Source organism: Pseudophryne corroboree, chromosome 3 (genome assembly GCF_028390025.1).
Source record: "Pseudophryne corroboree isolate aPseCor3 chromosome 3, aPseCor3.hap2, whole genome shotgun sequence".
Taxonomy (NCBI): Eukaryota; Metazoa; Chordata; class Amphibia; order Anura; family Myobatrachidae; genus Pseudophryne; species Pseudophryne corroboree.
This window is the reverse complement of record NC_086446.1, coordinates 773,118,180-773,144,426: the sequence shown is the minus strand read 5'-3', so window position 1 is coordinate 773,144,426 and position 26,247 is coordinate 773,118,180. Positions and strand designations below refer to the sequence as shown.

At 44.8% G+C, this 26,247-nt stretch overlaps 1 protein-coding gene across 3 annotated transcripts in view; it reads right to left on the bottom strand.

The window, feature by feature from the left end:
• The window catches only part of LOC135056859 (alpha-2-macroglobulin-like protein 1), a 176,405-nt gene that overhangs the window by 62,504 nt on the left and 87,654 nt on the right, over window positions 1-26,247 (bottom strand). For all 3 annotated transcript variants that reach the window (XM_063962532.1, XM_063962531.1, XM_063962533.1), the window contains 7 exons: window positions 20,935-21,084; window positions 18,182-18,340; window positions 17,946-18,039; window positions 16,426-16,537; window positions 7,898-8,123; window positions 7,659-7,785; window positions 3,380-3,501 (listed from right to left, as the gene is read on the bottom strand). In XM_063962532.1, the coding sequence (XP_063818602.1) occupies window positions 3,380-3,501; window positions 7,659-7,785; window positions 7,898-8,123; window positions 16,426-16,537; window positions 17,946-18,039; window positions 18,182-18,340; window positions 20,935-21,084 (990 nt within the window). The remainder of the gene's footprint in view (window positions 1-3,379; window positions 3,502-7,658; window positions 7,786-7,897; window positions 8,124-16,425; window positions 16,538-17,945; window positions 18,040-18,181; window positions 18,341-20,934; window positions 21,085-26,247) is intronic.

Sequence of the window (26,247 nt, the reverse complement as noted above, 5' to 3'; positions counted from 1 at the left end):
GTCGTCCATGGAGGGGCAGCTGTGATTGTCCAGCTTTGTTATTTTGTCTACAGCTTTTTGTTACTGAAACAATATTCTGTGTGTGCCGCCATGGAGGTGGCACACCCAAAACGGCACGGCAGCGGAACACATAACTCAACTATAACTGCAATTGGCAAGATTTCAACTTACTGGAGTAAAAGAATTGCCTGAGGAATTCTAGTCTTTGTTATAGCGCTTTCCACTATTAAAACAACCTTCTGTGTTTGTCACAATGAACAACTGACCATTTTTTGGTAAATCTCGGAGCCAGTTTAAAAGTTTAGGAGCCAGACTATCGTCCGCAAACCAAAATATATTAAAATGTCTATAGAACACAGGTGATGGAAACAATTTCCTTCCATATAGCAGTAACCATCATAAAACGTGGTTGGAAAATATCTCCCTGGGGGCCACCTACGAAGAATCAAAAGAAATTGCCGAAAAGAGGAGACGTTTCATGAACAAAGTAAAGATGTGATAGGGAAGGTGTGAAATAAAGGTTGTAAAAATAAAATCCTAGAGAAAGTAACAGAAAAAGTGTCAGGATGGAAAAGAGCTGAAATGATAAACTACTGTATACTCAAAAAGGGAAAAACAATGAGAAAATGAGCACCGCTTTTATCACTCAACATCATTCTAACCATCATCAAGTTGAAGAAATAATAGGAAAACATTGGCATGTACTGATGTTGGATAATGACCTCAAATCAGTCATTCCAGAAAACCACAAGTAATTTATAAATGTGCAAAAAATGTGAAACAGGAACTGACTAGGCGTTTTATTCTGATAGAGAATAAACAAGAAAATGACAATGACACAAAGGGATTATTCACGTCTCAATGCTGCAAAAACTCGAAAGACAAAAAAAAGACTACAAAACCCAACACTATATTCAAATAAAACCAAACTAATAAAGATTTCAAAATAAAACAACGCAAAACATGCGATACTGAAAGTCTAATTTACCTCCCAGAATGTCCCTGTGGACTGCAGTACATCGCCCAAAGAGGAATTTAAAATCACATTTGGCAGAGCACATATATGATGATATAAGGAAGCGACTGAGCCCACCCAAGGGTCTATGTACTAAGCTCCTCAGAGTTGTTCCACAATAAACCTGCAAGCCTGGCTATGGGGTGTATTCAATAAGTGTTGGAAGCTGCCGTCTTGTCGGAAAGATGTCAGCTTCCGACAGGTTTAGGTCAGAAGGGGTTCCGACTTATTCAATACTGGCTGTTTTTTTCCCGACAAGTCGGGAATTCCCGGCTTGTCGGAAAACACGTGGATTCTTGGATTAGCCGTGGATCCACGTGTTCCGCAACGAAATCCAACAGGTTTTGGCCCCCGGTTCCGACAATGTCAATCCAACTTCTTTTAAAGTCGGATTGACATTGTTGGAACCGGGGAGATGAGACGCGTGAGGCAGATGGAGGAGCAGCGTGAGGCAGCCGGAGGAGCAGCGTGAGGCGGCCGTAGGAGCAGCCGGAGGAGCCGGGAAGCGGGGACGGGTGAGTATTGGCAGTGGCAGCAGCAGCACGGACCAGTGCTCAACAGCTCACTGACAGTTGTCGGGAGCGGCCAAATCCGACAGTCAGATTTGGTTGACCCATTGAATACTCACCTGTCGGGTCCTTTCCATCAGAAAGGACCCAACAGGTATTGAATACACCCCTAAGGGTCAGTGTGCAGCCTAAACTCCATTTCCCAAGTCTGCTGGTGCCTATTGTTACCTCTTAGGTTTTACACCAATAGGACATATCAATATCTTGTAGCTGGGTGGCAGCAGGAACACTAGAGAGATGATGTGTTGCTCATTCTGGTGAAGATGTCTGATACGGTCTATGACGGTAGCTGGTCTCATTCAGTAGCCCCGGCCCACTCTGCCCCCGCTGTAGCTGGTGAATGCACATTCGTGCTATGCAGCAAAAGCCTCTGCAGTATGAGCAGCCCGGAGAGCTTCCTGACAAACCGGCACCACGCTGTCCAGCAGCTGTAGAAGGGCAGCATTTGGTCTGATTGACAGTCACACAGCAGTGATCATAAGGGAAGCCCAGCACCGTCCTCTCCACTCACAGACCTGGGAGCTAGCCTTGCTGCGATGACAGAATGAAGGGTGGAGGCAGCTGGGTACATCATCAAAGCCGTGCTAAAGCTGTGAGGAGAGATAGACCAGTGATCTTGCTGGCATTACAGCATGTCCTGCAGGACGGTTTTAGTATGAAATACCAATGGCCGGGATGCCGGCTGTCAGTATACCACCAGCGGCATCCCAGCCACCAGTATGCCGGCACGCTGTGGCTGCGGTAGCTCGCTGCACTCGCCACAGGTTATATTCTCCCTCTATGGGTGTCGTGGACACCCACAGAGGGAGAATAGCCTGTTTCGCTGGTATTCCGGTGCCAGCATTGTACCGCTGTGCGGGATTCCGGCATCGGCATTGTGATCGGCAGAATTCCGTGTGGCGGTATCTTAACTGCTTCCCTGCAAGACTCAGGCAAATTTTTAAACAGCACCTCCAATCAGAAAACAGGGATGAGCCCTCATTTGCGTGTCTGGGGGCTTAATTCAGATCTGATCGCAGCAGCAAATTTGGTAGCAGTTGGGCAAAACCATGTGCACTGCAGGGGGGGCAGATGTAACATGTGCAGAGAGAGTTAGATTTGGGTGAGGTGTGTTCAAACTGAAATCTAAATTGCAATGTAAAAATAAAGCAGCCAGTATTTACCCTGCACAGAAACAATATAACCCACCCAAATCTAACTCTCTATGCACATATTACATATGCCCCACCTGCAGTGCACATGGTTTTGCCCAACTACTAACAAATTTGCTGCTGCGATCAGATCTGAATTACCCCCTGGTTGCAATAGTCATGCAGTGTGGAGTGGACGGAGCAGAGTTTAGTATTTACCCAAAATCATCACTCTCATCACTGACAGTCCGGGGTCTTTGCAAATTTGGTCGTCAGGTGTAACTTCTTAGTCGCCATGGCGAGCTGGCACCAGGGATTTGATGAGCCCTACCCTAATTGGACGCTCTATCAATTATCCCTGAGGCCTTCTATTGCTTCCAAGTTTATCCTTTAGTTCACCTCAGCTTACATGTGATCATCTGATGGCAGATTCCTGGGACCCTAATAGCAGATTTAAGAGAACCCATATCGATGCCTGAAAACATGACACCCACCATATATTTTGAAAATAAAACAATTGTTAATACTGTAAAATGTAAGTAGTATAATGTGCGTGTTAGACAAAGAAGTGTGTGTGTGTGTGTGTGTGTGTGTGTGTGTGTGTGTGTGTGTGTGTGTGTGTGTGTGTGTGTGTCAGTGATCAGCAGACAGCAATTACAACTTACTTTGACCAACAGTTGTCTTTGCAGTATGTCTATCTTTCCACTAGGAGGCACATAGGGTTTCTGTCCACTGCAGGTATCTGTGCTGCTTACTGCTTCGGCTGTAACAGTGATGTCCACCAAGCCTGTGGCATAGACATAACACAGGTCATAGCACAGAGGTCACAAAACAAAACCACTCACCTGAGTTAAAGTAATCATTTGCGCAGTGTGTCTGGACAAATGTCGGGAGCTACAATGCACCACTACTGAATTCTTTATTCTGTGGTTTTTATGGAGGAATAAAAACCAAGAATCTCGCCTGTTTCTGGAGTTTAATATCCCAAAAAGCAGTTTAGAAATTGGGAAAAATCTTTTGTCGGCTACGTACTGTGGTGGGATCTAGTACATGGGGAGATCCCCAAGACATATCACATTTAGGGAATACAAGAAGAATATATTTAGAAAATAGCAGTTAATAAAACAAAAGTGGATTAAATAAATGAACCAAAAATGAAAACAAAAATAAAATAAATATAAAAATAAAGAAATATAATAAAAAATTATAAAAAAACAAAAATACTAGAAAATGATAATTGAATGCAAATAGGATATTATTATTATTATTATTATTATTATTATTATTATTAATAATACTTCTTTTATTTTTATATTTATTTTCATTTTCATACTTTACTTGCAGTTTTATTTTATATTTGAGAGAGAAAATGCTCTGTTCCTGGACTTTCCTGGTAATGTATGATTGCCATCACCTGTGGTGAGCTAGTTAATTGATAAGAAAGGTGTTTCACCACAGGTGATGGCAATCATACATTACCAGGAAGGTCCAGGAACAGAGCATTTTCTCTCTCATGGAGAGGGTAAGGTAGGCAAGTATGCCACAACAGCTGCTGAAATGGTCACTTCCACTTCCAAATAGTCCACAGTCAAAAGTCACAATTTGCATTATACATGATATAGTCTCACAATAGTCTCTTTCATACTTGCCTACCTGACCCTCTCCATGAGGGAGAAAATGCTCTGTTCCTGGACTTTCCTGGTAATGTATGATTGCCATCACCTGTGGTGAAACACCTTTCTTGGCAATTAACTAGCTAACCATAGGTGATGGCAATCATACATTACCAGGAAAGTCCAGGAACAGAGCATTTTCTCCCTCATGGAGAGGATCAGGTAGGCAAGTATGGTCTCTTTGTCATGGATTTTCCACCATAGAAACTCTCAATCCCTCCAACGAATTTCATAACCAGCTCCTACTTCAATTTGTGTTCCACACACAGGGCCAAGGTCACAAAAGTTCTATGACTTCCAGTTTCATGTTTACTATAGCAAATCCCTCAGCACTGCAGACTACTTTCATGTAGCTAGAGATCCAGCTTTCTTCTGTTCTGCATGGATTTCAGGATTTCTCTCAGTGGTGCAAGCTCCATGCAGACTTCAGTCTCTAAACTGCAGATTACATCTGTGTTACTCTCTCCTGAATAAGCCACCTGTGTAGGTTTCCCTTGCATGAGTAATCAGCAGGATCTTGTGTACAGCTTCTGGTGTCTCTGTACTTTGTGTTCACAAGAAGTTCCAGCAGTCATCCGGATGGCTGCTGGAACTTTTTGTGAACACAAAGAACAGAGGGGGGGGGGGGGGGGGGGTGTACGAAAAACATTCTAACGGACGTTATGTGCTTGAAGCTGTATCACCACATTATCGTGGTGATACGGCCTGACCCGCCATCACAATTCTTTCAGCGCCTGCCAATGTGGGAGGGCGTTATGTCACCTGAAGCATGATATGCCTTCTCCCACATCGGCGAGGCTGTTATTGGCGCCGCATACCTCCCAACTGTCACGATTTTCGCGGGACTGTCCCACCCGCGGGCCGCAGTGTCCCGCGGTGGGGGGAGCAGTTGGGAGGCTCTGTCTCTCGCTGCCCTGCTTAGCAGAGCAGCGGTGAATAGACGCTGTGCGCATGCGCACAGTGTCTATTCACTGGAGTCAGAGGGAGAGGGGGCATGCCAGCGGTTCACAGAGCACTGGGCATGCCCCCTCAGTGACGAAAATGGGGGCGTGGCTCACAATTGCGGGTCCTCCATGAAGCCACGCCCCCTTTTATTAGACCATGCCCTCATTTTGGGATCGAGCATGGCTTCGCCGCGCGTTTGTCTGTTTAGAGAAGGGAAAAGTTGGGAGGTGCCCTGCTTCCAGCTTGCGCCACTGGTTGCCTCCGGCACATGCGCAATTAGGCTGGGCGCTCGCCACCGCTAGCTGTGTGAGGAAGTGTTTATCCACGAACAATAAAGTTTTATTTACTAAATGACAATAATTAAAAAAAAAACATCCACGATTGAGGTTTCCACACATCGCCTGGCCGGGGGAGGCGTTCCGGATCTGTGGCCTTAGGATACGAAAACTGGCAGCAGAGGCAATCATACATTGTCTCTACACTTTGTCTCTCATTGTGAACAGCAGGGAAGCGGTAAGCGGCGGGGGGGCGCAACCAACACTGCACACAGCTTAAACATGCCGTTCTTACATTACAGACTTCTAGAAAAAGCAGGCTTAGCGTGCGCTGTGGCTGATTAAAACCACAGCACACTTTCATACATCTCCCCCAGAGTGAGGAGGGCTTCCATCTTCATGAGAAGCTGAACCACCAGTCTATTATGTTTCTTATCAGATAATTTCTTTTATTTTTTGGTTATTAATTTTTGTTTGTTGGATTTTACATGCCCTCTATGACATTGGGCATCGGCATTAGCATATGACGTTGATGGAATTACAAGACAGGGCCAGTGTACATTTATTTTCACAGCATCCGTGTAATTTTACAGCATACAAGACAGGGCCAGTGTACATTTATTTTCACAGCACCCCTGAAATTTTACAGCATACAAGACATGGCCGGTGTACCTTTATTTTCACAGTACCCCTGTAATTTTACAGCATACAAGACAGGGCCGGTGTACCTTTATTTTCACAGCACCCCTGTAATTTTACAGCATACAACACAGGGCCGGTGTACCTTTATTTTCACAGCACCCCTGTAATTTTGCAGCATACAAGACAGGGCCGGTGTACCTTTATTTTTACAACAGCACCCCTGTATTTTTGTGGGACGCCGCACCTCACTAACTACCTATTTACCATATAAACAGAACTTTTTTCCACAAGGAGGAACGCAGCACCACACACATTTCTCCAACCCTGGACTTCATCCTATTTGCATTCAATTATACATCTTCTAGTATTTTTGGTTTTTATTATTATTATTATAATATTTTTCTTTATTTTTATATTTATTTTTGCTTATTTCATCTACTTTAGTTTTATTATTTCCTTGCATTGCACCGCATGCATGCCATTGAACCTGGAATTTGATTGGGATTAATTGCACAATATTCCTTTCCTGTAATCACTGACTGGTGCAACGATTTTATCTGCAATATTACACTATTATATGATATTTTTACTTTCCATGTGATTACCATTGGACATTACATCATTTGATCTGACTGGCTATTGTGGAACTCTCACACTGAGGACCATCAAACGTTTGGGACATTTTTGGAGCGCAAGTGAGATTGTACCTTTTTTTCTCTTTTCTGTATTAGTCATTATCTTTCAACCTTTTTCTTAGGTGTTTTTCTTTGAACGTGTAACAATAATGAAATTATATAATAAAATACGTTCTGGGAACTAAAACTATTCTAGTATCTGGTTAGATGGAGTCAGAGTTTAGGATAAGGGGAAGGGGGTTGTTTCATATTGTTACATTCAATTCAATATAGATACTGTGGGTATTGAAGTATTGCTGTTATAAGGGACATATGACAGTCATACATACAGCCACCATTATAGATATTTTACTAATATGATACTGTATGTGCAGGGAGTTACTGCCCTTAAATATAGGAATTTCTAAAGTGGCATCTACTTGTTTATGTTGTTTTTAGTTTATTATTTATTTTATGTAATTTTTTTATTGCAATTGAAAATGTATTTAGCTTTTTTCAAACCAGGCCAATTCAAATGTAATGGTGTAATATTGTTCACCTGTACTGTGTATCGCAGCTCATTCTGATTCATTCTGCGGTGTGAAAGGAATTATGACTCAAGCTTATAGGATAATAAAGTATCTCTGCAAAGTAAACATCATCGATAGACCGAACTAGAATAATTCTATTTCTGGCTACAGAGACCTCATTTCATAAATAGAAATTAGGTCAATTCAGCATCAGCATTAGACCTTTAAGGGTGTCTACCAAATGTATGGATTCAAAAATATTTACCTAAATCTTTGGCTGTGAAATCCCAGCTGAAGGTAACTGTCTGATTGGCACAGATACACAAGGATTTCGGACAACCATTGCACGATACCGCCGTGAAATGTGAAGATGGCGACAGTGTTACCTGGACCTAGGCGACAGAGGGTGTCAAAGGGTTAACCCAAGGAAAGCTTTTTTAAAAAGAAAAGTCTTCAAACAAATCCTCTGAATATTTCGGTATGATAACCTGTCTTGATAATCACCATCAAACACTGTGCCAGATAATTGAAGACTAAGGCTTTAAGAGAGAACGTCTCTCCTAGGACGATGGAGTAGGGCAGGGCAAGTTCAACAAAGAAGGATAAGAAGACGGTCAGGGATACTTGCGGAGAGAGGCCAAAACCAAGGTTCCCTATGCAGAAGATTCCGGCATTAAACTGTGTGATGGTGTCTGGGACAGTCACAGGGATGGTGGACTGTCCAGATACACTGTAGGAGACATAAATAGACACAAAAGGATAAGATACTAATACAACAAAATACTGTAATCATAATCACTGTACAAAAACAACAACAAAAAGTGTTCTCTAACATCTACAGCGCACGGACACAAGCAGATCTAAGCACTCAGAACAGTGTTGTGTGAGTGTCATGAGCATGTTGGCAGAGTTTCACCGTATTCTGAGTTGTGGCTATGCCGACTGAACACCTATTTAAGACAGATGTCTTGCAACCAGCATCGAGTTGGTGTAAGTTCTGAAACTAGTGGAGACAGCTCCCCTAGTGGATGATAAAAGTGGGAGCGGTTTCACTTGCATTTCATCCACATTCAGAATGCGGCCACATTCGGAGCTGACCATGACTCAGAAACATTCCCACTGAGATTAGCTATTCGAAAAATACATATATAACACACTGGGCCTGGTTCTGAGTCATATTCCAGTCCGACTGTAAGCTATAGCAAGCTGCGCATGCATTGTAGCTAACTTACACATCTTTTGCCTACAAGGAGAAATTCTAAATTGGACAAAACTCAGCCGTTACTGTCCATCCGTCAACTGGGCGTCAACAAGGTGTACACATGGAGTCTTAGTGTAGCCTATTGTGTCCTATGCGTAGTCCTGGATATGCAGATGCGACCCCTATTTCAGATGGATCTCTTGCTAGGTAAAATAGATTATTACCGAAGTCAGACTTTTTTTTAACCTGTTTATCATAAAGGAGGAACCCTCACTATTCACACTCAGTACTTGTGGATGGATGAAGGATACATCAGGAAGAAGAGAAAATGAATGTATAGTTGAGACTGTAGATGGGAGAATACAAATCCTGCCCTTAACCGCTTAACTGACTATTTTTTTTTCCAAAAACCGCTCAGAAATTATTGTTGTTTTTTTTTAAATGAGTGAATTAGGTGAAGAACATGAATTTAACCGTATCCAAAATTATTTTAGTTAAAAAAAGAAAAATATATATTTTTTGGATTTTCTTAAAAATAATTCTTTTTCAAACATCGGAACATCAATCGGGAACACTGCGACCATCGGAACATCGGAAACATCGCAGCTTTCATTTTGAAAGCAGGACAGCCTCCAGGTACACAGGGGAGGTTGGGGGGGGGGGTAAATTTACACTTCCCCAGCGGCTGCTATTGTCTGCAGCCGTTGGATGGAGGGTCCTGCCGTGCTGACAGATCAGCAGTGATCGGCAGCACGGCAATACTGGGGGCTGGGCCCTGGAAGGCAGAGGGACCTTCCTTTCCCTCTTACAGCAGCGGAAAGAAGTTTTCCTTCCCTACCGCTGCTAACACTGTTTATCTGACTAGTCGCATCCTGTGCGACCAGTCAGATAAAGCACTTGTTGGTATGGTCGCATCATGCCAGGAAAGTGGTTAAAGAATGTGACCAGTTGCCAAACAATAGGAGAGAGACCTCTACACCTAATGAACCCTGTCAGAATAGTCCTCATAGGAACTAGACGGCAGAGAGTTTCCTACACAAGAAAGGTAGTCAGGGTCCTGGCTATTCTGTATTCCAAACAACGAGAGATGGCAAAAGACCCTCCCTTTCAGTGGAATACAAAGAATTATTATGAGTTATCGATGAAGAACTCTTCATGGACAAATCAAATAGTTTGGTTAGCCTACCCCCCCCCCCCCCCCCATTTTATTCACTTAGATGTCGTCTGCACAACAATAAAGAGCAAGTCCATGCAAGACTCACATCTTCAAACTGTAAAAAGGAAATCGGAGCTGAAAGAGCACTTTGTAGCTTTTCCAAAAATGTTTTTGACAAGGATCAAGCAGAACAAGCTCGTCCACTCGAGAATACTGAAGAAAGTTAGATCTAACAAACTTTGGAGTATACAACCTATGTAAGCCGGGTCAGTTAAGAGTGGTGTTTGACTCAAGTGCTATATGGCAATGTACATCTTTTAATTAGAGATGATCAGTCCCGAGTTGGGTCTCCCCCTCGAGTTCAGAACTTGGATTTAAAAAACAAATCTTGGGTTTTGGATTGTATGTGTCCCGCCCTCGTTACTTCAGGTGCCACTTTACTATGGTGATTGTAAGGTTGAAGGTGGCAAAATTGACTGCAAATTACTTAAAATTAATGTTATTGATGTTAATAATACTATAGGAACAAAAGCAGGTCCAAGTTACATGATTTTGGTTTCTAGCAATTTTTATAGATTTTTAAAGTACTGTAATATAGATCTAAATCCAAAATTGAACCTATTACTTGAAGATAAAGGAAGAATTGGTTAGCCTTTGCAAATATAATACAGCAGGACTACCTACAATCATTAGTGAAGAGGCTAATGAGGGCGTTGGAGGTGGAAATTGCATGTGCTGGTCCAAACAGCTGGTAGCTAATGCTGGACTACTTGTAATTTTACTGAATTTTTTATTTTGAGAAATAATTTTCATGAACTCAGTGGAAATGATGTAACAGGGACGAAGTGCCTAGATGGTTAACATCCCTGCCTCTTCTAACGTTGGCCTCACAAATGGTATAGATGCCTCATCAGGATTTGGCTAAAAATTCCTCACAAAAGAGGTGGATTTTTTGGTAATATGCTTAGGCATCATCATCTTCTTCTCCTCTTCTTCCTCCTCCTCCTCCTGTGTCTATCTTACTTGACACAAACATCCTCCTCCTGCATTTGATCAACTTCTTCTTGTCCAAAATATTTATCATGAACATCCTCATTAGTATCAGATACACAAATTTCGTCCTCATCCTGTTGCACTTCCACAGTAGCATCCTCAATTTCCATGTCTGACTAAACCATCACCATCCTCACTTTTATTACTACCCATCCTCACATTTACAGAGGGTACAGAAATGGTGGAAGGAGAATTGTCAGTCTCAGACAAAGGGGTAATTTAGATCTGATCACTGGGCTGCATTTTTTGCTGCCCTGCGATCAGATAGTTGCCGCCTACAGGGGGAGGGGAAAAGCGCTGGGCAAGTGTACGATCGCTTCTTTTGCAGAGCTGCACAAAAATCAATTTGTGCAGTCTGTGCATAGCCCAGGACTTACTTGTGATGGAATCTTGCTTATCGGGGCTGGAGCCGACATCAGACACCTTCCCTGAAAACGCCTGATCCCGCTTGCATTTTTCCGGACACTACTGGAAAACGGTCAGTTGCCACCCACAAGTGGCCTCCTCCTGTCAATCACCTTGTGAACGCCCGTGCGTTTGGATTTTTTGCACCTTCACGGTGCTAGGCGCCGATGCCTCTCACTGTTGTGTGACGCGCCGGTGTATTGCGGTGCATATGCATGCGCAGTTCAGATCTTATCACCCGCTATGCGAAAACACACAGCAGCGATCAGAAGTGAATTACCCGCATAGTTAACGTGGACACCCTCAGACTCTCCTCAGGGAATTGTAAAGTTTCTGAACACACTGATTTGTATGTTTTAAAGATGACACATGTAGACCCGGAGCGGGAACTTGTTGAATGTGAGGTAATAGAAGTAGCCTGTGTTTCTCCCTGGCCATTTCGCAATAGGCCTTTTATTGCATGAAACAACAGTAGCAGGACCACCATTCGCATGGTCTGAGCCTTTCCTTGTCACTGTGTGTGGTATATAGCATGTTGGCAATTTTATATTTTTCGGCAGTTAATTTTCCTCTCAGATTTATAGGTAATGTTTTCTTAACCATTGTGAAATACTGTTTAGATTTGAGGTGCCCTTTCGTACACCTTCTTTCCCCTTGACCACCTTTAGTAGATGTTGAAGAAGTACTACTGTATGGCTGGCAGCGGCAGCACCAGGCTTGTTCCCATTCCTCTGTAAACTGATCCATGATTGATTTTATCTTTTAAAACCAGGACAGGAGTAAAGCTACTGTTGTTGAACTTAACTGCCACAACACCAAGTGATTGTACAATGTATAAGGGAAAAGAGGGACGACTGTTACCTTTACCATGCCGTTTTATTTAAAAAAAACTGGCAAATTATGTTGACACCAGCAAAATAAAAGATATTTTTTCCACTTATGATTTTGGGGTTATTACCCAGTCCTAGCTCATAATACAGGTTGAGTATCCCATATCCAAATATTCCGAAATACGGAATATTCTGAAATACAGACTTTTTTGAGTGAGAGTGAGATAGTGAAACTTTTGTTTTTTGATGGCTCAATGTGCACAAACTGTGTTTAATACACAAAGTTATTAAAAAAATTGTATTAAATGACCTTCAGGCTGTGTGTATAAGGTGTATATGAAACATAAATGAATTGTGTGAATGTACACACACTTTGTTTAATGCACAAAGTTATAAAAAATATTGGCTAAAATGACCTTCAGGCTGTGAGTATAAGGTGTATATGAAACATAAATGCATTCTGTGCTTAGATTTAGGTCCCATCACCATGATGTCTCATTATGGTATGCAATTATTCCAAAATACGGAAAAATCCATATCCAAAACACCTCTGGTCCCAAGCATTTTGGATAAGGGATACTCAACCTGTATATGCCGCATCACTCTTAATAATACACTGTGCAAATGATTTAATTTGATTTTGAGAAAAAAATGATGACAGACTTATAAATTTAAAAGAGTAGGAACAATTGGTCTTCTTTTGTTTTAATGAAGGGATGCAGTTAATTTGCCGATGGTCAGGACCCTGCGGCCTGGATACCAACGCCGGAACTCTGACCGCTGACAATGCCGACAGCCGGAATCACAGCTAACAGGGGCTATTCCCACTCGTTGGTGTCCAAGACACCCATAGAGTGGCAACAGAACCTGTGGCAAGTGTTCGCCCCGCTACCGGCATACTGACGGTCGGGATGCCGTTGTCGGTATACTGACGGCCGGCATCCTGGCTGCTGGTATATCATACTGATTGCTTAATGAAAATAATTATTTTTTAGTACAGACAGATAGGCGGTATGTACTAGGCAGGCATGTGGTAACAGAACCCAGCTAATATAATATATGCTGTGTCGGGATGTAGTTATGTGACTGCCGGTCACATTACCAATGGCTACATCCCGCCCACCTTTAAATCTCGACAGTCGGCATGCCGACTAGCAGGGACTACACCCATAGAGTGGTGAGCGCAGCGAGCCAGCAAGGGGATTGTTGCGCCTGCCCCCCGCCGGCCGGCATTCCACCGCTGGGATCCGGTCTGTAAGTCGACTCTGTCTAGGTCGACCACTATTGGTTGACAGTAAGTAGGTCGACAGGGACTCTAGGTTGACATGACAAAAGGTCGAAATGACAAAAGGTCGGCATGAGTTTTTAGAACTTTTTCATACTTTACGATCCACATTGACTACAATTGGGAACAGTAACCTGTGCCGAGCTCTGCGGTAGCGGAGCGAGGCACCTTGCCCGAAGCATGGCGAGCGAAGTGAGTCATACGAGAGGACGCGGTGCACTAACTGGGGTTCCTGGTCACTGTACGGAGAAAACAACACCAAAAAAACCTAGTACATGTCAACCTAGAGTCCCTATCGACCTAGAAACCATGTCGACCTACTTACTGTCAACCAATAGTGGTCAACCTAGACACTGTCGACCTAAGTCTAATCGACCCGCTGACCGCCGGGATCCTAAGCAGCGGTAACGCATACCCAAAGTGCTGCGTCATTTGTTTACATTTTAAAAGAGCAGGAACAACTGGTGTTCTTTAATAATGATAAAAATTATTTTGTAATACAGACAGATAGGAGGTACATATCAGACAGGCACTCGGTAACATAGCCCAGCCAATATAATATAATATATACTACATCACTTGTATACATTTTAAAAGAGCAGGGTCAATTGGTCTTCTTTAATATTAATGATAAGAATTATTTTGTAGTACAGACAGATAGGAGGTACATATCAGGAAGGCACCCAGTAACACTACCCAGCTAATAATATTGTCAACTCCCAATGTCAACTCCCTCCTCTGCCCACCGCCACCTCCTCTCCCATCCTCATTGTCTGCTCTCAACTTTGCCACTTATTTTACATCCAAGATTGACTCCATACGTCAGGACATCACATCCCACCAGACCAGCAACCAGCCACCACCCATCCCTTCCCACCCCTACCCTTCACTCTCACCAACTCTGACATCTTTCTCCCACATATCATATCTGATGAGGAAGTCATGGCCCACATCCGTTCCTCCAACCCCCCCCCCCCCACACACACACACACACACACACACACACACACAACCTCCCCACTTGACCCTATCCCTCCCGCCTGCTCCATTTCCTCTCTCCTTCTGCCTGTTCCCGTCTTGTCCACCTTCTCAATCTCTCCCTCTCATCAGGTACTGTCCCCTCTGCCCTCATGCATGTTCTTGTCTCCCCTATTCTTAAAAACCTGCCCTTGATCCAAACACCCTCGCCAACTATCGACCAATCTCTCTCCTCCCTTTTGCCTCCAAACTCCTTGAGCGTATTGTCTATAACCGCCTCACTGCCTTTCTTTCCTCTCACTCACTGCTTGACCCATTCCAGTCTGGTTTCCGTTCTCTCCACTCCACTGAAACTGCCCTCACAAAAGTATGCAATGACCTCCATGCAGCCAAATCTAAGGGACACTACTCTCTTATTTTTCTTGACCTCTCTGCTGCTTTTGACACTGTGGATCACCCTCTCCTTCTGCAAATTCTTCACTCTCTTGGTCTGCGTGATACTGCCCTCTCCTGGCTGTCCTCCTACCTCTCTGATTGTTCCTTCTCTGTCTCCTCATGACGCTACCTCCCCCCCCATGGCACTTCCACTAACTGTTGGTGTCTCCCAAGGTTCTGTTCTTGGCCCTCTCCTTTTCTCTCTCTATACATCCTCATTAATTATTTTAACTTCCAATATTGCCTCTATGCTGATGACACTCAAATCTACCTTTCCTCCCCTGATCTCTCCCCGGCTCTCCTCACTCGTACCTCCAACTGTCTCTTTGCTATCTCCTCGTGGATGTCCCAGAGCTTTCTTAAACTCAACATGTCCAAAACTGAGCTGATCATCTTCCCACCCTCCTGCACAACCTCACCTCCCACAATCTCATTATCCATTGAGGGCACGACTATTTCCTCTATCCCCCAAGTACGCTGTCTTGTCGTAATCCTTGACTCTTCCCTCTCCTTCAAACCACACATCCAGCACCTCACAAACCTGCCGTTTTCATCTCAAAAATATTTCCAGGATCAGACCCTTTCTGACCCAGGATGCCACCAAGACCATTATCCTCTCACTGCTCATTTCCAGACTGGACTACTGTAATCTCCTCCTAACTGGCCTCTCTGACAATTACCTCTCTCCACTCCAATCTATCCTCAATGCTGCAGTCCGGCTCATCTTCCTCACCAAACGCCTTCCCAGATGTTAAATGTGCAGAGAGAGTTAGATTTGGGTGGGTTATATTGTTTCTGTGCAGGGTAAATACTGGCTGCTTTTGCATGTAGCCCACAAATGTTAGACAGCTTTATTTTTAACACTGCAATTTAGAATTCAGTTTGAACACACCCGAGTCCCGACTCAAATCTAATTCTCTCTGCACATGTTACTTTTGCCCCACCTGCAGTGCAGCATGGTTATGCCCAGTTATGTGCTTTTTTGCTTTGCTTACAAGCCTGAATCAGGCCTAGTATTCATGACGAGATGGTATCTGATTTGTGGGATCTGTTGGTGGCAAAGGGGCATTTAGTTTTTTTTGGTAACAGACTGTGGGGCTAGTTCAGACCTGATCTCTCCTCTGTTTTTGCAGAGGGTAGCGATCAGACAGTCGCCACCCATAGAGAGTGAAAACCCGCCCCGTGCAAGTGTGTGAATGCATGTGTACGCCGTGCGAAAACTTCGCCAAACAGCGGACATCTGCAAATCCATTCGCATCACACTCACCATCCAATGTTTTTTCCAGTCTGTGCGCAGCCCAGAATTTACTCCTACACCGCGATACACACAGGCTGATGGGGGCCAGAGATGACGTCACACACCCGCCCTGAAAACTCTTGGGAACGCCTGCATTTATCCTGTCACCACCCCCAAACATCCGCTTCTTGTCAATCACCTTGCGTACGTCTAGCGATTTAAATTTTTGCACCATCATATTTCTGTTTGGTTTCGCACGTGCGAATTGCGGTGCATACATATGCGCAGTCATTCGATAATCGTCCTCTGTGCGATTTCGTACAACAATGATCAGGTCTGAATTAGGCCCTATATCCGAGGGCAAGGTCACAAAAATCTCCGCCCAGCGTTTACGCTGGGTACGTGGCATCATTCCAGCAAGTGGACGCTACAGCCCCCTTGATTCTACTTACCCTGTGGGTATTAGCTTCCAGAGCCAAGTTTCAGGGAAGTACTTTCTAACCACATCATTGCTGGCTGATTCGCTGGGGCCATTTTGCAGCATTGGCAACACTTCACCTTCACCTGCAACATATAAAAAAAGAGCCAATAGGAAATAACTATAAAATTTTCAATGGCTATAAAGTCTCATTGGTCAATAATGCAACATTTTATAATTTTAGACAATGGAATTATAAAAGATCTTTCTATATAGAATCATCGATATACTCTCGGAATCTTCTAATTATATGTGCAGAGTATAGATCGCTTTATTGTGTTTATTTGATCAGCCCCCTAGATATTGTGAAACTTAGACAATTACTGTATGTTTCCAAGGTACATTTTTTTCATCACATGACTTTAGACCCTATGGGGAAAATGTATTAAAATGTGAGTTTTTTTTAGAAGTGGTGATGTTACCCTTAGCAACCAATCAGATTCCACTTAACATTTATCAAGCTGCTTCTAGAAGATAATATATAGAATCTAATTGGCTGCTATGAGCAACATCACCACTTCTAAAAAAAACTCCCACCTTAGTAAATATACCCCTCTGTGTGCACCCACTGGAAACTGACAGTCCCTGTATTTCCATCGGAGCGATGCAAATTTGGAGAGATTTGACTATAAAAATTATTAAAATAATACAAAGATGTTACAAATATCTTCTTTGTATTGTTCTAATCCTTTTTATAGTCAAAACTCTGGCGTATACAGGAGTAGGACAGGTGAGGCTCTGCAACCCCTGCCTACCCTGACGGCACATCACTGGAGGCTTTGTTTGACTTTTACTTATTATTTTGTTTTTAAACACTTGGGTAATGGCAGATCAACAAAGACGTTAAAGCTACACACTGTATTCTGGTTAGCATATTCACTTAATGATGCACAATGGGCCTAATTCAGACCTGATCGCAACTGCAACATTTTTCTCTAATGGGCAAAACCATGTGCACTGCAGGGGGGGGGGCAGATGTAACATGTGCAGAGAGAGTTAGATTCGGGTGGTTTATATTGTTTCTGGCTGCTTTATTTTTACAAAGCAAATTTAGATTTCAGATTGAACACACCCCATCCAAATCTAACTCTCTCTGCACATGTTACATCTGCCCCACCTGCAGTGCACATGGTTTTACCCATTAGCTAACAAATTTGCTGCTGCGATCAGGTCTGAATTAGGCTTCATATGTATGGTCAGAAATCACAAATGGGCAGGCTTTTAAAAATGGTAAGGTGCCAAATATCTGGAAAGACATTTTGGTCAAGCACAACATTTTTTTTCTGAACACACCAGACTCATCACTATTGAAATGAGCAACCACGAGGAACAAGCCATTGAGATTGTTTGGCTTTCACAAAAGCCAGCATCCTACGAACACTGAAAGCAGCTATTATCTTCACCAAGTTTTTACCAACTTCTTTATGGTCCATTACACTCTAGAGTGCCCACGACTCACACATTTACCAGAAAAGGTCAGACGAAATCTCTTACCGCCAAGATTAAATTTCTCAAAAAACAGACAAGGTGGCAACACGACCTCTGGCTTCACTATTTGAGTATTTGTTAGGACCTTCACACCGATCTCCTGTTTAGTGGACATTAAAAGAGAATGCATAAAGACATGAAAATTAGAAAGAAAATCTGTACAAAGCAGACAAAATCAGAAGAAAATCAGGGCAATTAAAAAAGACGAGGATAAAACAAGAAAGCTGGTGATTGGGACATACCTTGAATAAGCTGAACACATCCACAAAATCATTCTGATATGGTATGTAAAACGGTCTAAATTTCATGAAAGGAAAGGGTCCCCAACAGGGGAATGATTGTCCCTCCTGCACACTGTCTGGATATCCGCCTCTTATAGAGTATTGGAACAATCCAAACAACTGGAAAAATCATGAAATGTGTCAACAGTATGTTGCTTAAACTCATTCCCACAACTATAGTCTTTGACATATTTTCTACTTGTGATGGTCAATATCATTGTTTTCCTTGTCTACTGATGTTATCACGATTTGTGCACCAACCTTTGTATTTTTCAAGGTCCTGGCTTGCGTCTTCCCGCCACTCTCGGATCCCAGAACGAGTGGTTGTTTCATGCAATAAAAGGATTTACGAAAGCCAGCGCCAAACACAGTCAGGAAATTTCTTTAACCTCACATTGCACAACTAGATTTGTTACCTTTTAAAACTGACAAATCAGTGCCCCCAAAATAGAAGAATGCTAAGGCTGAAAAACAAACTGTATGTACAGAAACTTCACAAATCCCTGAGGAGAGCCTAAGGGTGTCCACGTTAGCTATGTCTAAGTCTGACATTTCTGATTCTGACACTGTGATCCTAGAGAAGCCTCATTCCACCATCTCTGAACCCCCTGCAAATGCAAGGATGAGTAGTAGTAAAAGTTAGAATGGTGATGGGTTAGACATGGAAAGTAAGGATTGTACTGTGGAAAAAGTGATGTTCATTAAAATGAATTACAATTTCTTTTAGGAAGAGCTGTGCCACCAATTACAACAAATAGAAGCTTATTTTGAAACAGTGGATGCCAATGGGGATTAGCTAATATTGTGTGGTGGTGGTGGTGGTGGTGGTGGTTATGATGATGATATTAACAACTGTGTGTGTGATGATAAGACTAACGTGTTTCAAGTGTGATGACGAATAACAACACTGATATCTGCCTTAAGCCCATTGGTAGCGTGGTTTGTGGGGGCCCAAACAAACCAAGCACTTCAGACACAAAAGTGACAGTTCCTTTCACTGAAGTGCTTGGTTTATTAAACTGCATGTCCTTTTTAATATGCAAAATAAGGGTGGGTGAACATTTCCATGATGTACCACATTTCTTTTCATTATGGGCTGTATTTTTGAGGGGCATTGGTGATGGTCTCTCGCAAGTCAATGCTTTACCAGCTCATGCCTCCTTCTCATCATGCTTTCTTGTGTGTGCTTAACTGGCAGTATATAATGAATTAATTTGAAAGAATAATAATTGTATAATACCGTTTGCTGTTTGTTTGTTTTTATTTTGGGGGGGCATTGTTAGTATTATTCAGTAATATGCATGAGAGAAATTATTCACAACAGTCAACAGAAATGCTTGCAAGCTTATAGACCATGTATATGCCGAAAAATCTCTCTGCATCTAGCCTAGATTTAGGAATAAAAATATGATATTATCCCTCATACTCAGACCCAATTAGGAAGGGGAGAAGTAGTATGGCCAGCAGCTCAGCCTCCTAATATTTGTTAGTGTAAGACAGGCTGATGTGGAGTTTTTATCTCTGCAGTGTAACTATTCATTTTCTTGGCTTCTCTTTGAACCCTTGTTGTTGGGAATCCTTGGCTATCAACAATGTTTTCTTTAATTTAAATCCATCAATTTCAATTAATCAATCAATCAATCAATCAATGTTTTGGCTGCTTGTCACTCCACCTTCATTTCCCTGCACTGTCCTGGTGCCTCTTCTTGATTAATGAAAACATTCCATTCTTTCTATGGTATCCGGACTCCAGATCGACAGCAAAAAGGTCGACAAACCTTAGGTCGACGCCAATTGGTCAACAAACCTTAGGTCGACATGGACGAAAGGTCGACATGGACAAAAAGGTTGACAGGAACAAGGTCGACATGGAAAAAGGTCGACATGATTTTTTCCAAATTTTTTTTCTTTTTTGGAACCTTTTCATACTTAACGATCCACGTGGACTACGATTGGAACGGTAATCTGTGCCGAGCGAAGCGGTAGCGGAGCGAAGGCACCATGCCCGAAGCATGGCGAGCTAAGTGAGCCATGCGAGGGGACGCGGTGCACTAATTGGGGTTCCCGGTCACTCTACGAAGAAAACGACACACAAAAAAAAAAAAACCTCATGTCGACCTTTTTCCATGTCGACATTGTTCCTGTCAACCTTTTGTCCATGTCGACCTTTTGTCCATGTCGACCTAAGGTGTGTCGACCAATTGGCGTCGACCTTTTTGCTGTCTATCCTGAGTCCCAGACCCCTTTCTATGGGGTTGTAGTTTATGAAACTGCCATCCTGTCTGCCACCGCTGTTCTGCAATGTTTCGTCTATGTGCTATAATCTTTTAAACTGCCGTGTGTTTGTGCCGCTGCTCTGTTGCTTCGTATAGCCAGCCAGCCTTTGGCCAATATTGTGAGCTGTAAGTTGGTCAAAATTGACTGGAAATGACTGGAAATTAATGTTATTAAGGTTAATAATACTGTAGGAACAAGAATAGGTCCAAATTACATGACTTTAGTTGTTTTTATATATTTTCAAGAAATATTAAACCAAATCCGAACCAAAACTACTGAGGGTGGTTTTGCCAAAACCAAAAAAACAAAACAAAACATGATGGGGCCCTACACATCTCTACTTTACAGGGATTCCAGACATGTACACAGTTCAAATCCTTTCCACATTATTATCTCATATCGATTTCCACATGAATCCATATCAAAGATCTACTCACACTTTCTTTAGTTAACTCTTTGTCCTCATAGGAGATCTGGACGCTCTTATCCACGGCACGGAGGGCACACATAGACCCCTGTGAGGATTCCAAGTGGAGACTGATTTGATCTTTTGGGATGGCGACCGACTGTGAAAATTTCAGTGTAGCCTACACCAAGAAAGAGAAGAATGTGCGTTCAGTGACCACAATGAGCATGATGTAAAATATGATATTACAGCGGTGGAACAAGGAGTTATGTCTACAAAGATTTTTCAGTTTATTTTATTTGAAAAAATAAATAAATATTATTTTGTTTTGTTTTGTTCTGATTCTTGTCTTATTTAGTTCATTGATATCCTGGATAAGACTTTAGTCCCAATCACCTACATGACTGCGAGAATAATAGTAACAGAGGTTATTAAATGCTCTGTGGAGATAAGAGTCTTTATTTAAGACTTTGTGCAAGAAGAACCTGCTTGAAACGAGTATATATTTCTATATTATACATTCTAAACAAGGGTCTGGGAGCATGCTTTCCCTACCATCGGCACTTGGCAGGGGTGCCATCACTTCCCATTGCTATACACCTTACGTCTTTGGTCAGAGCAGGCCTAGTTTTTTTTTTTGGGGGGGGGGGCAGTGCTCCACAGTTGAGCAGCCCCTGGCTCACCTCCCTGCACTGTTAGATGCCATGCGCAGTGGTCACCGGCTACTTTGCAGAGCAGTGCAGCGGTGATCACAGGCTCTCCCATATTGCCCCGCCTCCTGTGGGACACTGCGGCCCATGGGTGGGACAGCAGGACAGGGTCTGAATAGTGGGACTGTCCCGCTGGAATCAGAACAGTTGTGAGTTATGCCTCAACCATAAAGGACAGACTGGATGGGCCATATGTTTCCTATCTGCCATCAGATTCTCTGTTTCTATAATGAATTTATATAAATCTGCTGCCCAGAAGTGGAAGGATGAGAAAGACAATGAAAAGATAGCTGAAGACCTGAAAATGTCCTTTATAAGTATTTTGAGAAGAGGCAGATGACTGATGAAGAGGTTACAGGTGTAGTGATGTCATCTGAGGCTGCATAAATTCCCATGATTAACGAAAAGCAATTTGTGAAGCACTAAGTTTAAGTTCAGCCACTCTGCAATGACCTTCTAGGACCCATAAAATAGATGAAGACAGGTCTGGCCAAAGCAATGGGGAGCTGGATGCAGGCAGAAGAACACATTTAACCTGAAGGATCCAGGAAAATTGGCCTCAAATACCAACAGACTATGGGGTCTGTTATTGAAGCAGTGAAAAGTGTGGAGACGCCAGCCAGTGGAGAAGTTGCCCATGGCAACCAATCAGCATTGTAGTAACATTTATATTTTGCATGCTATACAATTGTACGGAGCAGCTGATTGGTTGCCATGGGCAACTTCTCCACAGGCTCACTTCTCCACTCTTTTCACTGCTTCATGAATAGACCCCTATGGGTTCTATGTACTGAGCCTTGAAGAGAGATACATTGGACGAGATAAAGTACCAACCAACCAGCTCCGGCCATTTTTCAAACACAGCCTGTAACATGACAGTTGATTGGATGGTACTTTATCTCTGTCCACTTTCTCTCTCCAAGGCTTAGTACATAGACATCTATGACTGCCAGCTCATAGTAACATTTGCTCTGAACACTATGGCCAAAGTGAAAGAAATGACGCTGCCTGTGGATGTCGAAAGCCGTTAGGGGTCTATTCATGTAGCAGTGAAAAGCCCTTTATCAGTGATAACAGGGCTTTTCACTGCTTTCGCCCCACTCACAGAAGGGGCTACCTTAGAGAAATCTCAGATTTCTCCAGCGGTGCCCCAGCTTGATGTCAGCATTGCTTCTCCATACAGTAGTATGGGGAGAGTGATTCATAGAAGCACAGAAAAAATTCACCATCTAAGGAGGAGGGGAGAAGAGCAGAGAAGACTGCTGTCTCCCCGCCTCCTCTTTGTACTCTCCACCCCCTTCTCTTATGCTGGCCAATCAGAGGTGTCCCAGGGAGAGATGGGTAGAGAAAAAAAGTCTTCCCCTGCTTCATGTGTGACCAGGACACTCCACTGGGAAACAGCATTTATCTTTTATGTTAACTAAGTGACTTGGAATTATACCCCCACTGCACCTGCCGCCACTCTGTGCAACCCCCCACCACCATTGCTGCTGCTCTGCCCCAATGCCTCCACGCAGCACCTGCCACCGCTCTGTGGGGCAGATTTATTAAGCCTGGTGAAGTGATAAAGTGGAAGGTGATAAAGCACTAACCAATCAGCTCCTGCCATGTCACAGGCTGGGTTAGAAAAATGACAGTTAGGAGCCGATTGGCTGGTGCGTTATCACCTTCCACTTTATCACTTCACCAAGCTTAATAAGTCTGCCCGTTTCCCCACCCCTTGCTGCTGCCACTCTGTCTCCCATGCCTCACTGCTGCACCAACCTCCGCTCTACCCCACACAGCTGCTGCTACTCCATCCCTGCTCCCCACAGTGTCCCTGCTGCCCCAGACTCACCATGGCCAAACCCCCACACCCCCCCGTGGCCTTGCTCTGCCCACCCCTCCCCCACACCGCCCCTACTTCCCTGCTGCCCCAGGTTCACTATGATCACCCCAAGTTGCCTTATTGTGCTGCCCCCCCCCCCCCCCCCCATACACACACACACGGTCCCTGCTTCCTTGTTACCCCCAGCTCTTTTTGCCCCCCTTGGACCCAGTGTGCATCAGCTGCAGTCTGCAGATGGGCTGCAGATGAACCAGTGGCGTAACTACTGCCCCCGCAGTCCTCGCGGTGGCTTGGGGGCGAGGGGCTGCGGGGCGCCACTGATTTAGAACAGATTGACATGCGGACGAGCGTCCGCATGTCAATCTGCGATCTCCTCTCCGGCTCTCCCTCCCTGCGGTGCCTGCTCCCCCGGCCCCCCCTATGTGTTGGAGGGACACGAGCGCATCGCGCGTCTCTCCTGTGTCCCTCCTGGCTCTACCCCGGCCGGTCTAAGGAAGCAAGTGCCGTTCGTGAGCTCTGATTGGCTCACGAACGGCACTTCCTTTATTAGACCAGCCGGGGGAGAGCCAGGAGGGACACAGGAGAGACGCGCGATGCGCTCGTGTCCCTCCAACACATAGGGGGGGGGGGGCCGGGGGAGCAGGCACTGGGGCATATACCCGGCACTGGGGACATATACCTGGCACTGGGGGGGCATATCTGGCACTGGGGACATATACCCGGCACTGAGGGCATGTACCTGGCACTGGGGGCATATACCTGGCACTGGGGGGGCATATACCCGGCACTGGGGGCATGTACCTGGCACTGGGGGGGGCATATACCCGGCACTGGAGGCATATACCTGGCACTGGGGGGGAAGCAGGCACTGGGGGGGGGGAATATCTGGCACTGGGGGCATGTACCTGGCACTGGGGGCATATACCCGGAACTGGGGGGGCATATACCCGGCACTGGGGGCATATACCTGGCACTGGGGGGGCATATACCTGGCACTGGGGGCATATACCTGGCACTGGGGGGGAATATCTGGCACTGGGGGCATATACCTGGCACTGGGGGGGCATGTACCTGGCACTGGGGGCATATACCTGGCACTGGGGGGGAATATCTGGCACTGTGGGAGAATATCGGGCACTGGGGGCATATACCTGGCACTGGGGGGGCATATACCTGGCACTGGGGGAATATACCTGGCACTGGGGGGACATATACCCGGCACTGGGGGCATATACCTGGCACTGGGGGGGGAAGCAGGCTCTGTGGGGGAATATCTGGCACTGGGTGCATATACCTGGCACTGTGGGGGAATATCTGGCACTGGGTGCATATACCTGGCACTGTGGGGGAATATCTGGCACTGGGAGCACGGCCCTAGCAACAAGCACTACCCCCTAGCAACGAGCATGACACCCAGTGCATGAAACCCCTGGCAACGAGCATGACATCCTGGCACCGTGCATGGAACCAAGAGCATGAAACCCCTGGCAACGAGCAGGTAATTTAAAAGTAATTGGAAGCCTTACTGTAGAACTTAATGTGTAATGGGCATTACGGTGTGTGGCATAATGTATCACGGACATTGCAGTGTGTGTCATAATGTATCTGGCATTACAGTGTGTTGTAGACTATGTCACGGGCATTGTGGTATAATGTCTCAGGATCATTGTGGTGTGTGTCATACTGTGTCACAGACATTGTATGTGCTATAATGTATCAGGGGCATTGCAGTGTGTAGCATAATGTATAACGGGCATTGCGATTCCTGTCATAATGTGTCACAGGCATTACGGTGTGTGGCATAATGTGTCGGGGGCATTACGGTGTGTGGCATAATGTGTCGGGGGCATTACGGTGTGTGGCATAATGTGTAGGGGGCATTACGGTGTGTGCATATTGTGTCATGTGCATTATTGTCAGTGATCGCAAAAACGCGCTATGGCGCGTATTTTACCCAGAAACAGCCGCCCGGGACTCACATTTAAAAGATGAGCGGGTCCCACAGGACGCGCTCATCTGAATATGTGTTTGCATGTGTTAAGCCTGTCAGCGGAATGCAGGAGGTGACTGGCTGTTTCCTCGGCCAATCACCTCCTGTAGTCTCCATCCAATCACAGCCTGCAGCATCTCCCGCTTTGAATCCTGCTCCCCGCCAGCACATGAATCTGTGCTGCAGGGCTGACAGACTGGCCCCGCTCATCCGGCTCCACTGCCGCTCTGCCGCCAGCACCCTCCTCTGCGACTGGGAGTACAGCTCCGGATCTGCCCGCCGCCACCCCCCTACCCGGGACCCGCTCAACGCCCCACCGAGACCCGACAACTACCTTCCAGCAGGAGCCGGCCGGGCTGCGCAGCTCCCGCTGTAGGTAAGCAGTAGACAGTGCTGCATCGCCCCACTTCACCTGGATTAGCTGGTGCAGATGCGGGATGTCCGGGGGCTGCAAGCTCCGTGTGTGCAATGTGAGGCCGCTCAGAGTGTCAGGGCCTCACTGACACCATTTTTCTGACAGCACAGTGCAGTGAGTGCACTGGCACAAGTAGCCAGCCGGCGCCGCAGCATGAAGGAGCTATCTGTGAAATCGCAAGCAGAGGCTGGCAAGAAGGAGCTCCTCCGATCGCTTCCCCTGACGGGCTGGCCACTGCTAAATATACCAGTAATCAGTACAACTGTGCAGTGACACTGACTTTCCCATTGCACCTGGGGCTCCACTACTTTGACACAGTTGGAACTGATTATCGGTATATTTAGCAGTGGCCAGCCCGTCAGGGGAAGCGATTGGACGAGCTCCTTCTTGCCAGAGAACAG